Genomic DNA, 16,909 nt, shown 5'->3' on the forward strand with positions numbered 1-16,909 from the left:
CTGTGATTTATCTTCTTTTGCTTTTTTTTAACACAGTGCCTTTTGATGACTGGAAGTTTTTGGCTTTGAGGAAATCTAACTTACAAAATTTTTTTTCATGGTTATTGCTTTCTGTTTTCTGTCTAAGAAACTTTTAACTGCTCCCAAGTCAAGAAGATATTATCTTATGTTTCCTTCTAAAAGCTTTATGATTTTAACTTTTCTATTTAAGCCTATAATCCATCTTGCCTTCATTTTTGAGCGTGGCATGATGTAGAGGTTGCATTTTTTTTTTCTCTCCATGGTGATATCTATTTCTTTTAATACATTTGTACTTTCTTTTCCCCACTGGACTACTTTAGCATTTTCAGACAAAATGGAATTTATTTTTGTGGGTTATTTTCGTGCTCTGTCTTCTATTACATCGTTGCTTTAGGGATGCTGATAGTGTACCATACTGTCTTTATAATTAACTGCTGCTTTACAGGAAACTTTGAAGTCACTTAGATTAAGCCTTTTAACTTTGTTTTCTTTCTAAAATTGCTTTGGCTATCCTGTGGCATTTGCATTTCCGAGCACAGGTTAGGATCAACTTGTTAATTTTAATATAATATGATTTAGGGATAATTGCCTTTTTAACAATGTTGAGGTTTTTGTCCATGAACATGGAATGTTGTTGTTCTTAGATGCCATGCCATACAGTCAAGTAAGACTCATAGCGGTGCTATGAATGACAGGCATGAACCCTGTCCTATCCTGTGACCTCATCATCCCTGACACACTTGAGTCCTTGATTGTTGTTACTGTGTCTTTCCATCTCCTTGGGAGTCTTCCTCTCTTTCTGCTGATCCTTCACCTTTCCAAGTATATATTCTATTTATTGTGATCTTTCCTTTTTTCCATCAGTGTTTAGTACTTTCCAGTGGATGTTTTGCATGTCTTTTGTTGAGTTCATCCCTACGTGCTTTGTTTTATTTTATATTGTTGGTGCTATTTTAAATGAAATTATGTTTTAAATGTCATTTCCTAATTTCTTTCTCCTCATAGCTTATAAAAGCACAGTAGGTTTTTATACAGAAAGCCAGCAACCTTTAACCTTGATGAGTTCATATATTCTCATGTTGCCCTGCACATCCTTGTTGTTCTTGTTAGGTGCCCCCAGATTGTTCCCACTCATGGTGAACTCATCGTGTCGGTACAATTAAATGAACACTGCCCTGACCTGCACGCCTTCATAGTCGCCATTAATACTTGAGTCCGTTGTTGCAGCCTCTTGTCCGTCCTTGTTGATAAATCCTCTGTTTTTCTTTTGTGCTAACCCTGTATTTTCTTATTAATGAATTATTTTAATTAATTAAATAATCACTAAATTAATATATAGTTAATTAAATAATTAATTATTAATTAATGTATGTTGTTGTTTAATGCCGTCGAGTCGTAGACGACTCATAGCAACCCTATGAACGAACAGCCTGAGCACTGTTCGTACATAGAGTTTCCGGAGGCAAGCCATTATTAATTAATTAATGTGTGTATCATCAAATGGGATCTGACTGGTACAGGAGGCAATTGTTCCTCCTTCTTCAGCAGAGCCTCTGATGGATTTGAACCGCGCACCTCTGGGATTGCAGTGCAGTTTCCTGCCACTAGGCCACCAGAGCTCGCCTAACCCTGTATTTTTCAGATTGTACTGATTGGGTGTGTCAGAGGCAATGCGATTGGCACAGGATAGAGCAGGGTTTAGGGTTGTTATACATAGGGTCGTTATGAGTCACAAACGACTTGACGGCACATAGCAACAACAACAACTGTCCTTCTCCAGGGCTTGGACCCTCCTCAAAACATGACCAATGTACTTGAGACCCAGCAGTCACCAATCCCATTATGAAGGAACATTCTAGCTGTACTTTTTCCAAGATAGATTTGTTTGTTTTTCTGACAGTCTGTGGTATACTCAATATTTCTCATCATCAACATAATTTAAAGACATCAGTTCTTCTTTGATCTTCCTTCCTTACTGTCCAGTTTTCATATACGTATGAAGCAATTGAAAACTCCAGGACTTGAGGTAATTTACACCTTTTTAGAATGCATTTTTTTTAATCATTTGCCTCTAGAAACTCTATGAACTTTGATAAAGGATGATATTTATAGAAAAGCTTCAGCCTTCTCGTTCATTGGTTCACTATGAGTCGTGCTCGACCCATCATCAATCAACAACTTTAAGAAAGTTTATTGTAGCAGTTGACCAATGGGATATTGAATGCTGCTCTAATGGGGGTTGATTGCAGATTCAAATAAAATAAAACCCCATGTTCAAGATTTTCTTCATTTATCATGATGGGTGTGTGTGTGTGTGTGTGTGTGTGTGTGTGTGTCTGTGTGTCTGTGTCTGCATGTTTGTGTGTCTGTGTGTAGAGACCAAAGATATTTTTCAGATTAAAGTTGCTTATATATAACAAAACATCTTATGGAATTTGATTTCTGGTTTTGAGGTCAGGGCTGTGATTTCATGGAACAATAGCAATTAATTGGCCTAATGACATTTAAAGAGTTATTTTATATAATGTGCATACAAACTTCATTCACATTGTGTTTCATACAATCATTCCCATTTGTAGGGTTTTGTGAAATTCGTCACCATTGAACTATGCCTACCATTGATCTGATCCTTCTTTTTAGATCCCCGCTGGATCATTTCCATTTCCTTTGCTCCCTCCACCCACAAAATCATGTGACCCTGTGATTTCTCTCTTTCCCATCCTCACCCCTCTGCTCCTCCTACACCTTGTGGATGCCCATAAGACATTCTACTAGTTATCCTATTTTTACAATAATATTCATGTGCAGTGTTTGTCCTTAAGAGACTGAGTTAGTTTACTCAGCATAATGTTCTCCATTCTCTTCCAAGTTATGTAGTAATTTTTTTAAAATCATTGCTCCAGAGTGCTGTGTAGTATTCCATTGTGTGAATGTACCACAATTTCTTCATCTGTTCTGTTGTGGTTAGACACTTGGGCTGTTTCCATATTCTTGCAATGGTGAACAACGCTGCTACTAACACTGGTGTACAAGTCTCCATTTGTGTCTCAGTTCTAATTTCCTTGAAGTATATTCCTAGCAGTGGGATTAGCTGGGTCATATGGAATTTCTATGTTCAGCTTTCTGAGGAAATGCCAAACTGCTTTCCAGAGTGGTTGTACCATTTTACAGCCCCACAGCGTATGAGAGTTCCTGTTACCATGATGTTTCTCATTCTTACCATCCAGTTGGGAGGATTTTTGTTTTCTTTTTTTAACTATTATTTACGCTGAAATGAGCCATAATGAGTGATGAATCAGAAATATACAGTAAACTATTGAGGGGCAGTCTGGAAATTCATTAATAGTTGTTCCAGGTTGTGAGTTTGGGGGGCTTCCATAGGGTTGCATATTAATGAAAAGGGGCAGCAAAAAGAGAAGTTGAGTCACACGTGTTTGTAAATGGATGAACTGAATTGGTTTGGATATAAAGTCATAGAATCTATTTCCACTGTTTACAATGCTTTTCCTCTTTTACTTCTTTAAAAAAGGTTATTTTTATATAACATTAAGAAAGAACACTTAAATAGTAGGTTATGAAGTTTTAACAACTTTACAAAGGAAACTACCATTATTAAATCAAAGAATGCATACACAAAACCAACCATTTTAAAGTTTGTGTATTGTATGCATTGCTTTCAGAGGAAATAGTTCATGGACATCCTATGTTGACTTTTAATTATAAAGTTATCTGAAATTTATACACTCTTATTTTTTGCTTTTACACAGTTGTAAAAGAAATGCGCACGCACACACACACACATACACATTAAGTGAAAACAAAACTTGAAAATAATGAAATGCAAGTTAATAAAGTTAATACCACAAGGACTGATATTGTGCTGAAATGAAATTAGTACTTGCATTCAGAATGTAGTACGCCGTTTCAGCATGAATGCTTTTGAGTTTGGCAGGCCTGTAGTTCTGGTGGCATGTGATGACTTCATTCTTCTGCCATTGTTCTGCGTTGAACTCACATGAATCGCTTGTTCATATATCACTGTCTCTATCACTGAAGAATTAAGCTCACCTCGGTGTTTCTGTTCTTTATTTTTGGCCAGAGATCTTAAAATGCCATTTGACACCAATGCAAAAGTAAAGACAGGTAGTGAAATTGTGTACCAACATCCAGCAGCAGGGAGCAAATCCAGGTGATTGAGAATATGATGTAACGATTTATTTTAGGCTCTCATTCAAAACTATGTGTACTTTAGAAATATCTCAGGGAACCCCAAACCTTTGAGGATGTAGGTCACTTCTCTAAACCCAGAAGCAGCAACACTAGAAGTCTCAAAAGAAGAGAAGTTGGTAGATTGGCATCAAGGCCTTGTGGCCCTGGTTGCCCTTGTGTCTTGGTTTCCTGGGGCTGCCATACAAACCACTACATAATGGGTGACACAAAAAGCAGAATTTTATTTTCTCCACATTCTGAAGGCTGAAAGTCTGAATTTTCAACATCAGTAAGATTATGCTGTCTTGATTGAGGGAAGCTTCCTTCCTCGTCCCTTCAACTTCATGGATGTCTTCATTTTCCTTGACCTTGGATAGATCCTCATGCGTCGTTCTCTGTGTGGGAGTCTGTCCCCTCTCTTTCATTGGACACCTCTAGAGGAGATTAGGATTAAGACATACACCACCCCCACCCCCTACTAGAATGACTTTATTAATGAAACTGATCATGTTTTTACAGAGAAGAACTCTGCTTCCCCAAACAGGCAATATTCATTGATATAGAGGTTAGGACTTCCACATGCTGTTTTGGGGGACACAGCTCAGGTAATAAAATCACAATGGGACACATGGTTACTAGTCCCCCCCTTCCTAAAGAGCCTGTGTGTGGAGAAGAGGAGGCAGAGAGGTAGGCCTGGGAAGAGTGTGATGGGAGGAGCGCCAGGCGAGCTTGCTGAACCAGCAGGGAAGCCTCCACAGCTGCATGCTGGCTGGCGGTGCTGCTTACCGAGAAGGCCTTGATTGTCTTGTTTATTGCCTTCCATATTCAATGTTCTGGGCTCAGATGTCACAGGCAGAAACATGAACCTGAGTCACAGTAAACTGTGACTCATGATGGGTAATCACGGCAGGCAAGAGTCTCCCCCTTTACACCACCAACTATATGAGACCCAAAGGGCAGCATTTATTCCCCCCCCCAAAAAAAAATCAGAGACAGGAAGGGACAGCAAAGAAGGACAAAGGAAGGAAGATAGGAGGCCCAGAGAAGACAGGGTGAGGGGGGAAGAATGCTGTTCCACTGAGGTGATTGTAGCCAGTGCCACCAAACACAATGTGTATAAATTGTTGAATGGAAAAAATCATTTCACCCAAACTGTAATGAAAACAAAGCTCTACTTCTAGTACTCCTGGCACCATTACATTAATTCTTTAATTTTGTATTTTTGCACACTGGGCATTTTAATCCAGGTGTATCTTCTGTAGAAGGTGGAGACTTTCTCAGAAATGCTGGACTTTATGTACGTATTCTTTACATGTATATTAACTCAACTGACCCATCTGTCAAGTCAGTGGTGCCCGACTCACCTCTTTATCTTTGCTAACTCTCTGGTCCATCTCCATGGTGTCGTTCAGATGCCATGTTTGTCTGAGTAAAAACATGCTCGTAAAGTTTCCTCGGGCTCACAGGTGCTTGTTGCTTTTTCCAAAGCAGATCACCTCGTCTTTCTTCCAAGGCCCTGTTGAGTTGGAAACTTGAACTTCCAACCGTTGTGCTCATGTTAATTGTCTGCATCACCTGAGGAAGGAACTTCTCTGCCTCCTTTTATTTCGGGAATGCCATCCTGGTTCCATCCACATAGAATGAAAGGAAGTCACAGATCCCACAGAGGGCTCAGGCCTGAGCAGGAACTTGCTGGAGGACTAGGACATTGTTTTCCTGCTGTCTACTCCTGCAGGTAACTGCTCCATGAAATCCTCCATCTCTCGTGTTTTTTGCTATTGCTAGGTGCCATCAAGTCAATTACAACTCATAGCAACCCTCTTGACAATAGAGCCAACTCTCCCCTCATCTCACATGGTCTTCCCAGTTCCCACCGTGCTCAGCAAGCCACTTGTAGCCATGACTGTATCAGTCTTCTTGTTGAGGGTCTTCCTCTTTCACTGGCTCTCTACTTTCCCCAGCATGTTGTCTTTTTCCAAGAGCTGGCACCTCCCAACGACATGCCCAAAGTATGTGAGATGAAATTTCACCATGCTTGTCTCTAAGGAGCATCCTGGTTTCACTTCCTTCCAGGTGTTTACTTGTTCTTTTGGCTCTAGGAAGTCCTCTCTAACACCCCACTTCTCTACAGAAACATCTGTGTCATGGGGATAGAATTAAGAAGTTTCCTTCTGCCCAGTCTTCTTTTTCAGTTGGGTACATTGGGTTTGCCAAAGGAAGAGCCCTCATTGCCTGGTCAGTTCCGATGCATAGTGACCCCATGTGTTAGCATTGTTTCAAAGAGGAGTTTTCTTGGCTATAACCTTTATGGAAGTGATTTGCTGAGTCCTTTTTCTGCAGTGTCGTTGGATGAGTTTAGACCACCCACCTTTAGATGAAGAGCCAGTTACAGACAACCTTTTAGAATCATCCAGGGACCTGCTCTCCTGGTAGCTGGTTCAGATATCCCAGTGAGGCTGGCCTCTACAGTGGCTGGCTGTCCAGACCACATGGCAAACAGACCGCAGGGGTTGTTGGCTCTGCCCCTCTCCCCCTAACGCTTTGAGCATAGATGAGCTGGGCGAAGCTAGCATATGTTTGTTCCAGTCCCAGAGTTTGTGGTTTGTGAGCCCGGGAAAATGCAACCCAAAACCTTCACTGACTTTTCCTAACCTGAAACATCAGTGGTGGTAGAGCCCGCCCACCATTTGTGGTGAGCTGTGTGGTAACTGAGGTTTGCAGATTCTCATGTAATTTATTCTGGTCTCCGTCCAGTGTCCTGTGAGCTTGAACTTAAACACAGCATCTCTTGTAGGTGCTTCCTCTTCCTGTTTGGAGAGCCTGGCAAAATATTTTGTCTTCTGGGCTCAAGTAACCATGTAATTACTCCATAATCATATAGTAATTAGCATGTACTATATGCATTTATTACATAATTATATTCCTGGAGGACTGCATGACAATTTTACTTGCACTCAGCATATCATTTTATATAGTGTATAATGAACAAGTATGTAATTTGTTGCTGCTTGCTGCTACCCTCAGTTTGGTTTATAAACCTGGGAGCTGGAGACTTCTGAGCTTTCTGTTGTCCTGTCTGCGTGGAGTTGGGCAGTGACTAGGGCTCCCGTTGCCTCGCTCTGTTCTTCCTTTGTTACCTGCCAGTGAACTTGAGCCTCTGGGCTGATTGTTCTTGTCCCAGCATTTGCACTCTTCATCACTTCCTCCTAGCCAGGTACTCGTTCAGTTCTTTGCTTTGGAACATACAGGTGAGTTGTGCAAGCTCCCAGCACTGCCAGCTGGGTGGCACGCCCTCACCGTGCACACGGCAGGTTACCTGAACCAGGCGGTCACAGATGCTTTTTGTTTTTTTCTTCTCTCCCCACCTCTGCAGTGGAGCACATCCCCAAGGGGAACAACTGCCTAGACGCCGCCAAGGCCTGCAACCTGGACGACACCTGCAAGAAGTACAGGTCCGCGTACATCACCCCGTGCACCACCAGCATGTCCAACGAAGTGTGCAACCGCCGTAAGTGCCACAAGGCGCTCCGGCAGTTCTTCGACAAGGTCCCTGCCAAGCACAGCTACGGGATGCTCTTCTGCTCCTGCCGGGACGTGGCGTGCACCGAGCGCCGGCGGCAGACCATCGTGCCCGTGTGCTCCTACGAGGAGCGGGAAAAGCCCAACTGCCTGAACCTGCAGGACTCCTGCAAGACCAATTACATCTGCAGGTGAGCGAGCGTGGCCCGGGCTGGACAATGCGGTCACTGGGAGACCCTCGCTGGCAGCTGCAGTTGCCACCTGCCCGCTTTCTGTATTTCTACCTGGGTAGCTGCGGGTCAGTCCCCGACAGGCCAGCTGAACATGTGTTCCTTTCTCAAGTCCTGAGGGGGTTCTCAGGGGTCTGTCTGCTGGGCGCAGAGTACCACCAGGATGGGGGAGGTGACTGAGGATGTGGCTCCTGGTCTTTGGCATCAGCAAGCTGGAGGATGTCACCGAGAGGTCCTGGATGCCAGGTTCTCGCTCTGAGTCATGTGGCTCTCTGCCAGCTAGGAAGTTTGTCTTCCAGATAATTCTGAGTCCATCAGAAAGCCTGCTGAGCTCGACTGTGTTTTTAGAACATTCACTTCCTTTTCTTTCTGGGCCATTTATTGATTTATTTTAACGTTTGAAGTAGACCATGTGTACATTCTCAGTATTAAAAAATGAGGTGATGGTGAATGAAGCAGTCTCAAAGGCTCCTGCTCCCACTCACCGTGGCCAGTTTGATGGGTGACCTTCTAGGACTTGGGCAGGAAGGCATTTGTAGATGGCAGAGGTAGAAGGTGATGGGCAGAGAAACTTTCTGTGTCTGGACAGTGAGGCTGTTTCAGGCCCCAGAAGATGGGGCTGGGTCCTGGGCTAGAGATCGCAATGGCACATCATTCCTTTTGGATGACACCTGCGCTTTCATCCCACGATCAAAGCCTGGAACCTTCTGAATGGCTTGCTCTGACAGGATGCTGTGTAGCCAGTGAACTTTAGAGAAACAAAGGAAGATGTGACAACGTGCGTGTTTTCATGTGGCTTCCTCATCTCTAAACAGCAGAGAATTTTTATTTGCAGATTTTAGTTACCTGTGTTTCCCTTTTTAAAATGCTTAATTGTTTTTCTTTTATACTGATTTATTTACAAAGTTTTAATACATTATTTTTCACAAAAGATACTCCCCATTTCCTTCACCCCCCACCCATCAAATTATACAACCCTGTGATTAACACCCCACCAGCGCCCGCCCATCCTCACCCCTCTGCTTCCACCTCCCACCCGTTGGATCCTCATACTCATTCTATAAAAATGGTTTTATACAGTATTTGTCCTTGTGGAACTGAGTTAGCTCACCATAATGCTCTCTCCAGTCCCTCCCATGTTAGGTAGTAATTTACACAGTTGTTGCTCCTGGTTCCCTGTGTTTCTGATGGGTTTACATTTTATTCTGGTAGAATCTGATCTCATTCCTTTCTTACACTGTCTTTCGTCATCAAAGTCAAATAAGATTCCTCATTGTCTTTCTAAACCTCTAACGCTGACATTTTACTGGCATCAGTATTCTTCCAGGGCACCCTGTTAGCGCAGTGGATTAAGCATTGGGCTGCTAACTGCATGATGGTCCGTGACTAGAACCCACCACTGCCTCCTTGAGAAAAAGATGAGGCTGTGCCCTTCTATAAAGGTCCACAACCTAAGTGCTGTCTTACAGGGTTACTGTGACCAACCTGGCGGTGGTGGTTCAATGTCCCTCCACCTTTATGTTCTCTTTAAACTGCATTCAAGGGGCCTTGCTGTACAGAGAAGAACTGTGATCAGGCTGGCAGTGAACACAGCTGTGTCCTAGAAGGAGCCGGGTGTTCTAGTAACACATCTCCTCTGAGGGTCCTTCCTCACTTCCACACCCCTGGCCCATGGTGACCTTCACAGCTGGGGTCTAGGGCCAGCAATGGTTGTACAGAGGAAGAGGTAGATGTCACCATAGTCAGGGGCCTCGGGCAGCCAGTGAGTCCTGGAGTCTAGCAAACCCCAGCTAAAGAGAAAGGGGGTCAAGCTGAGGCATGAACTCAAGGGAGAAGCTGCAGGGGTCTGACTCAGGGTAGTGCAGGGCCTCAGAACACTTCTGGTTCTGAAACCTGGGTACCTCAAGCACAGGGGGTGCTTGTCCCTGGAAAAAGACAGGGGTTCCAAGGTGTTGCTTAGCTTAAGAAAGGGCCACCCCTTCCTGCCTGTGCTGTCTGATGTTACCATACTCAGAGTTGACCCTCCAGCAAGTTTTCAGAGGCTATAAATTTCGCAGGAGGAGATTACCCATCTATCTCCCAGAGAGTGATAGGTAAATTAAAAATTCGTTTGCCTTTGTATTCACAGTGCAACTCTTTACCACTGTTGTTGTATGAGGTGCTGTCAAGTCGAGTATGACTCAGAGCGATCCTGCAGACAGTGGCTCTGAGCCCTGCCCTGTACTGAGCCGCCCTCACTGTCTCTGACACACCTGCTCCATTGCCACAGTCACTGTGTCAGTCCATCCCACCCAGGGTCTTCCTCTCCTGCGCTGACCCTCCACTCATCCAAGCATGATGTCCTTCTCCAAGGACTGGTCCCTCCAGACAACATGTCCAAAGTATGTGAGACAGAATTGCAAAATCCCACTAAAATGAGACTCAAAGTGAACACATGCTGTTGGAAAAACAAGCCTTGTCCTTCTGCTGACACTGTAGTCTGGATGTGGTGGGCGAGCGCCCCCTACACTGAGGAGAACCCAGGAGGGCTGGGCGGAGGAGGCTGCCTGCCCGCACGTCTGTTTTTAGATTTGGAAAAAACTCAGGCGCTGTTTGAGAATCTGGGTCTTCAGTTGTATGAGAGGCTGTGCCCCTTTTGTCCTGGGTCGCTGTGACTGATGACTTCTCTACTCTGTCTTGACTCTTTCCCGGGAAGGTGAATCAGCGACTTCCCCTGACGTTGCCCTGTCGTGAAGTTATTTAGCCCAGAATGTCTTTCCAGAATCTGCACTTATTACTCATGATCCCCTCCTCCATTGGAGAGCACAAATGTAATTTAAGCTGCTAGGTTGCCTAGCGGTGTTTCCTTTCATCTGATTTTATTAATCTCATCTTTAATTTTCTGCCTTTGATTCTGTCCTGCTCAATCCATCTTGGGGAAGCCGTTCTTACTGCCATGGGGGAGTGGCAGCTGGGGGCAGCGGGTAATTTCTGCAATTTCATGTTACAGGTGCTCTGACCTTTAACCTCACTCCCCTAGTGGGAGACACACACCCCCCCAACTAACATGACCACATCAGAACTAATTTGAATATCCCCAGAGGAAAAGGATGACAAAAAGGAAAAATTGCTTCCTAGAGATTGCATTCTCCGAAAGCACCCACTTTCCCATGCGCCATTTCCATCTCCATGCCAGTGACTCTGAGTGAGCTGCTTTGGCTCGTTCAGACTCCCCAGCACTTAATGTTTTCCAGCTCCTGGCATGCAGGTTAGCCTCCCCTGGGCCCCACGTGCCTCTGTGCAAAGCCTGCTTCTCTCCTGCCTGCTACTTTCAAGCAGGTGGGAAGCCACTTTAGCGTTTCCTTTGGACTCTGTTTCCCATTCTCTGCTCCCTTTCAGGAGAGCTAACAGCCGCCTCCTTTACTCTCGAGGTGCCAGCCCGGTCTGTTGGGCCTCCAAGCTCATCTGAGAAAGCTCAGGGGTGGTATTAGCAGGCATGATGGGACTTCAAAGCCTCCCTTTCTGCCCTGCAGCAGGGTCCCTCCTGTGCCAGTCTTCCTCTGGTTACTTTCATTAGTGCCCGGAAACACGGCAGGGCAGGGTTTGGCTGCGGAGAAAGCAAAGCCCTTTATTCTTGATGCAAATGATTATCTAGACACAATTTCAACTTGCACTTGGCCTTCTTTCCTTTAATAATTCTGACATTTTGAAATAAGCTCAGCCCTTGAGCCCTGGCTCCCAAACCAAAACACCAAACTCATTGGCATCAAGTGAATTTTCACTCATGACAAACTCACGAGTTGCAGAATAGAATAGCTTTATGGGCTCTCTCTAAACAAAAGCAGGTTTCCAGGGCTTTTCTCTGCGGTCCTTCTTGGTGAGTCCGGACAGCCAGCCTTGAGACTTTGTTATGGGCTATGTAGCCATTGAGTCAGAACCGACTCATAGCTGTTGTTCTACTCAGTTTTCAGAAACTGCAGTCGGAGATTGCACATCTTATCCTGTATGGCAGCTGGTGGATTTGAACCACTTGCCTTCAAGTTGGCAGTTCATGTCCTTTGCCATTAGGCCACCACAACTCCTCTTTCGACTAACTCAAACTCATTACCTTAGATTCAGACCTGGCCCCTAGCTTGCCCTCCACTGGGGTTCTGAGGTCAGTCAATTGCACAGGAAGAGATTTCCCCTCTTCCTGTTGCAGAGCTTCTGGTGGATTTGAACTGCCAGACAGAAGCAGCACTGGGTTAGGAATGAGATTTCCTATAAACTTGGCCACCATTGCTCCTGCTTGCCTCACCCTGTTTGCTCGGTTCCCTCTCTGAGCACAGGTTCAAACCAAAAATCAAGTTCATTGCCAGCTAGTTGATTGCAACTCCTTACAACTCTCTATCAGGTTTTTAAGGCTCCAAATTGCCCTGATGGTAAGTAGCTGCACTACGATCCCAAAGGCACATGGTTCGAATCCACCAGCTTCTGCGTGGCAAAAAGAGGACAGTCTCCTTCCATGTGATTTACTGCCTCTGAAAACCTGCTGGAGGGTCAGCTGTGAGTCAGTTCAGACTCTATGGTAATGAGTTAGAAAGTTTGGCACTGTTTTTTTTTGTGTTAACTGGAGCTATTGGGAAAATAGGTCTATTAAAACCATGCTGTCTATTGCTGCCCCAATGACCTTGACCTGACAGCACTAGCACACCTTTAAAAGATGAGAAATACCTTTCCTTTGCCCCAAGTTAGAGCCCTTCCCACAGCACATGGCTGATCTCAGCTAGAGATCAGATCAAGGCCCTCCTCCACGTGGGGCTTCAGTTGAGCCCCCGTTCCGAAAACTGGATTCTGTATCATCGTACCCTGGCTTGTCTTGACATGCGGCAAGCACAGGAGAAAGTGGCTCGGAGGATAATTAATGCCTACAATGAGATGGGTAGATTAATTTGGCACTTAATTTTCTTTTACGCTGATTCATTCACAAATGGAAATCAGCAATTAGACAATGCAAGCTTTTGAACCATGGGAAGAAAGGTTTGGGAATATGAGAAAACACAAGTAAAACATTTTCCAGTTCATTTGAGCAGTTTTCATTTCAGATGATTACATGGGTGTCGTTAGCACTGCGTCAGGAGCACTGAGCTGCTCTTTTTGGCGTGTCCCACCTATGCCAGGAGGAGTCCGTCACCTTCCCTCTGCTCCGCAGAGTCTGGTGTGTGTGTGTGTGTGTGTGTGTGTGTGTGCGCGCGCGCGTGCGTGTGCACACGCGCGCACCAGAGAATCATCACCACCCTCGTGAAAGGTGAGGGTGTCCTCAGACATCTGTGTGGCCTCCTTGCTTGACATCTCAAGATAAGACGAGATTCTCACTGGACCCCCACTTCTCTGCTCCCAGCCCGTGTGTCTTGGCATGTGACCGCCTAGCAGCCAGTAGACAGTGTCAGAACTTGTCTCTCTAACCTGAGCTGTGGACAGGCAGAAGCCAGCTACAGTATACTCCTTCTCATCACCATATAACTCCCCTTATCTCCTTCGGCAGAGGCCATGTGAAGCCATTTTTCTGTTCTCGCTGGGAGCCTGTCATTAAAATACCATCTAGATTTACGTAAAGGTCCTCTTTCTCAGCTGCCCCTCCTGAACTTGCCCAAGCTCAGATTCCTGGCTTCTTCTTTGGGAACCATCTGTCTTGGCATCCTTCTTTTGGACCCTTCCTTCATGGCTTCCTTCTTCTGGAACCTTCTTTTCCCTGCTCAGTTCACTTCCTTCACTATGATCACTTTTTGCTACTCTTTTTTGTTTTTTGTTTGTTTGTTTAAATTTCATTATTTTTTTGTGTATGTTCTGTCAAATCAGATGTGACTGGTACAGGAGGAGATTGCCCCTCTGTCTCCAGCAGAGCATCTGGTGGATCTGAACCCTGTACCTTTGGGATTACAGTGCAGCTTCTTGCCACTAGGCCACCAGAGCTCCCTACTTTTTGCTACTCTTGATCTTGAGATCAATAAAGTCAGGGACTCTGCGTTTGGCACGTTCCAGGGGTTACTGGAGCCCTGTGAACCAGGATTCATCCAGAGGACGTCTTAATCCTGGGACTTCCTTTTCCATCTCTGAGCATGAATGCCATGGAAAAAGAAATGGCTCTTTCCAGGAAGCCATAGCGGAGCCAGGTTAACCTGCAGAGAGGGTGTCAGAGTGGAGGGTCTTGGGAACCATTTAGTAACAGACTTTGGTGACTGAAAATCAGGAACAACCAAGCAGAAACAAAAGCTAAATGTGGGGGGATATTGTGGGTCATGAATAGGAAGGAGAGACCTGGGGGACAATCTTGGGGAACTGATGCACTGGGTCTAGGGCATCGGCAAAGGTTACTGAATGTGCAATAAGTTACCAGAAGAACAAACAAACCTGCTTTGGAAGACGTGTAGCCAGCACGCTCCTTGGGAGGGGGAATGGTGATTTCATCTCACATCCTTTGGACATGTTATCATGGGGGACCAGTCTGCAGAGATGACTTCGTGCTTGAGAAGTAGAGGGTTAGCGAAAAGAGGAAGCCCTTCAATGAGGTGGGTTGACATGATGGCTGCAGCAGTGGGCGCAGGTGCAGTGATGATTGTGAGGACAGCTCTGACTCTTACTCAACTTGACAGCACCTGAGAGTAGTCACGTGCTGCTTGTCATTAAAACCAAATGAGCTGAATTCCCACTCATCACACTCCTTGCAGGACCTGCGTCTCTGCTCTAAGACTAGAAACAGGACAGTGGGAGGTTTACTCTTTTGTGCATAGGATTCCTTGAAGACAGCCAACTTGATCACACCCATCACTGGATGGAGCACACTAGGACTCCCTCTGGCCTCCAGGCATCTGTCTGTCCCCTGCCCTGCGTATTTTGTGCTGGGAGTAAATCCCTGGCTTCTCACCTGTGGTGTGCAGGGGAAGGCCACAGCATGATGTGACAAGCTCTGACCGGGAACGTGCCCTGTGCAGGGGGAGGACAGAGTCGGGAGCTGCTAGCTCAGCCCAGTGGAGCAGCAAAGCTGGCTACAGAAGGGGGCCCCTGAGGTGAGGCTGGAAGGACAATGGGTAGGGGAGAGAGCAGCTGCAGTGGAGGGCACAGAGGTCAGGGCGGGTAAAGATGGGAGGTAAAAATGACAACCTGAGTGCTGGGTGCTGATAATGAACACCCATTGGCTCAAATCTGCCAGCTGCTCTGAGGCAGAATGATAGACAGTCTGCTCTTTTTGCAGTTTGGAGCCTCAGAAACCCAGTGGAGGGTTACTATGGAACCCAGTGGAGGGTTACTATGGAACCCAGTGGAGGGTTGCTATGGAACCCAGTGGAGGGTTGCTATGGAACCCAGTGGAGGGTTGCTATGGAACCCGGTGGAGGGTTGCTGTGGAACCCAGTGGAGAGTTGCTATGGAACCCAGTGGAGGGTTGCTATGAAATGGTTGCTATGGAACCCAGTGGAGGGTTACTATGGAACCCAGTGGAGGGTTACTATGGAACCCAGTGGAGGGTTGCTATGGAACCCAGTGGAGGGTTGCTATGGAATGGTTGCTATGGAACCCAGTGGAGGGTTACTATGGAACCCAGTGGAGGGTTACTATGGAACCCAGTGGAGAGTTACTATGGAACCCAGTGGAGAGTTACTATGGAACCCAGTGGAGGGCTACTATGGAACCCAGTGGAGGGTTGCTATGGAACCCAGTGGAGGGTTACTATGGAACCCAGTGGAGGGTTTGTATGGAACCCAGTGGAGGGTTACTATGAAACCCAGTGGAGGGTTACTATGGAACCCAGTGAGGGTTGCTATGGAACCCAGTGGAGGGTTGCTATGGAACCCAGTGGAGGATTGCTATGAAACCCAGTGGAGGGTTGCTATGGAACCCAGTGGAGGATTGCTATGAAACCCAGTGGAGGGTTGCTATGTAACCCAGTGGAGGATTGCTATGAAACCCAGTGGAGGGTTGCTATGGAACCCAGTGGAGGGTTGCTATGAAACCCAGCAGAGGGTCGTCAAGAACCAACTCAGCAGCAGTGAGAATGGATGAATGAATGATGATAAGCAAAGCGACCTTGGTGGCACAGTGATTAAGTGCTTGGCTGCTAACTCACCAGGCACCCTGTGGGAGAGAGATGTGACAGTTTGCTTCTATAAAGATTCTAGCCTTGAAACCCTGTGGGACAGGGATTCTGTCCTGTAGGAGTGTGAACTCAGCTTATTTGGTTTTAATGGCAAGCAGCATGTGATTTTTTTTTTTAAATAGATGCTGTAAGGTTGGGTAAGACTCACAGCGACCCTGTGAATAACGCATCTGAATCCTGTCGTCTGCCACCCTCATCATCTCTGACACACCTATATCAATCCATGTAGATGAAGGTCTTCCTCTCTTTCCCTCACTCTCCACCTTTCCAGTAATGATGTCCATTTCCAAGAAATAACCTCTCCTAACAACACGCCCAAAGTGTGTGAGATGAAGCCTCGTCGTCTTTGCCTCCAGGGAGCACTTTGGCTGCACCTTCTCCAAGACACATCTGTTTATTCCCTTGGCCATCCATGGGTTGTTCAGGACTCTTCTCCAACACCACTGCTCAGAGGCATCAATTCTTCTTCTGTCATCCTTATTCATTGTCCAACTTTCAGATGCATAGGAAGTAATTGAAAAGACCATGGCACCTTAGTCTTCAAACTGATATTATTTTTTTTCCATATTATTCACTAATATGGAGATGAGTTATTGTTAGGGGTTGAAAATGCCAAGATTCTCACCAGTTTGTAATTTATATGATTTGGAAGATGAACTTTTGGACTTAGAGACTGAATAAAACTAATGAGATGATGTGAAAGGGTGAATGTGTTTTGCATATAAAGAATATATACTTTTGCTGGAGGAAGAAACTAGAATTGAATTTGCTCTTCCAAAATATGTAAAGAAAATCTTAACTTTCTTTTTTTAATATATTT

The 16,909-nt window shown here is 45.3% G+C and overlaps 1 protein-coding gene across 2 annotated transcripts in view; it reads left to right on the plus strand.

Moving 5' to 3' along the window:
• GFRA1 (GDNF family receptor alpha 1) overlaps positions 1–16,909 on the plus strand; it is a 264,339-nt gene that overhangs the window by 177,538 nt on the left and 69,892 nt on the right. For both annotated transcript variants that reach the window (XM_006879914.1, XM_006879913.1), the window contains one exon: positions 7,604–7,940. In XM_006879914.1, the coding sequence (XP_006879976.1) occupies positions 7,604–7,940 (337 nt within the window). The remainder of the gene's footprint in view (positions 1–7,603; positions 7,941–16,909) is intronic.

Source organism: Elephantulus edwardii, unplaced genomic scaffold (genome assembly GCF_000299155.1).
Source record: "Elephantulus edwardii isolate Elephantulus edwardi_28Jun2011 unplaced genomic scaffold, EleEdw1.0 scaffold00006, whole genome shotgun sequence".
Taxonomy (NCBI): Eukaryota; Metazoa; Chordata; class Mammalia; order Macroscelidea; family Macroscelididae; genus Elephantulus; species Elephantulus edwardii.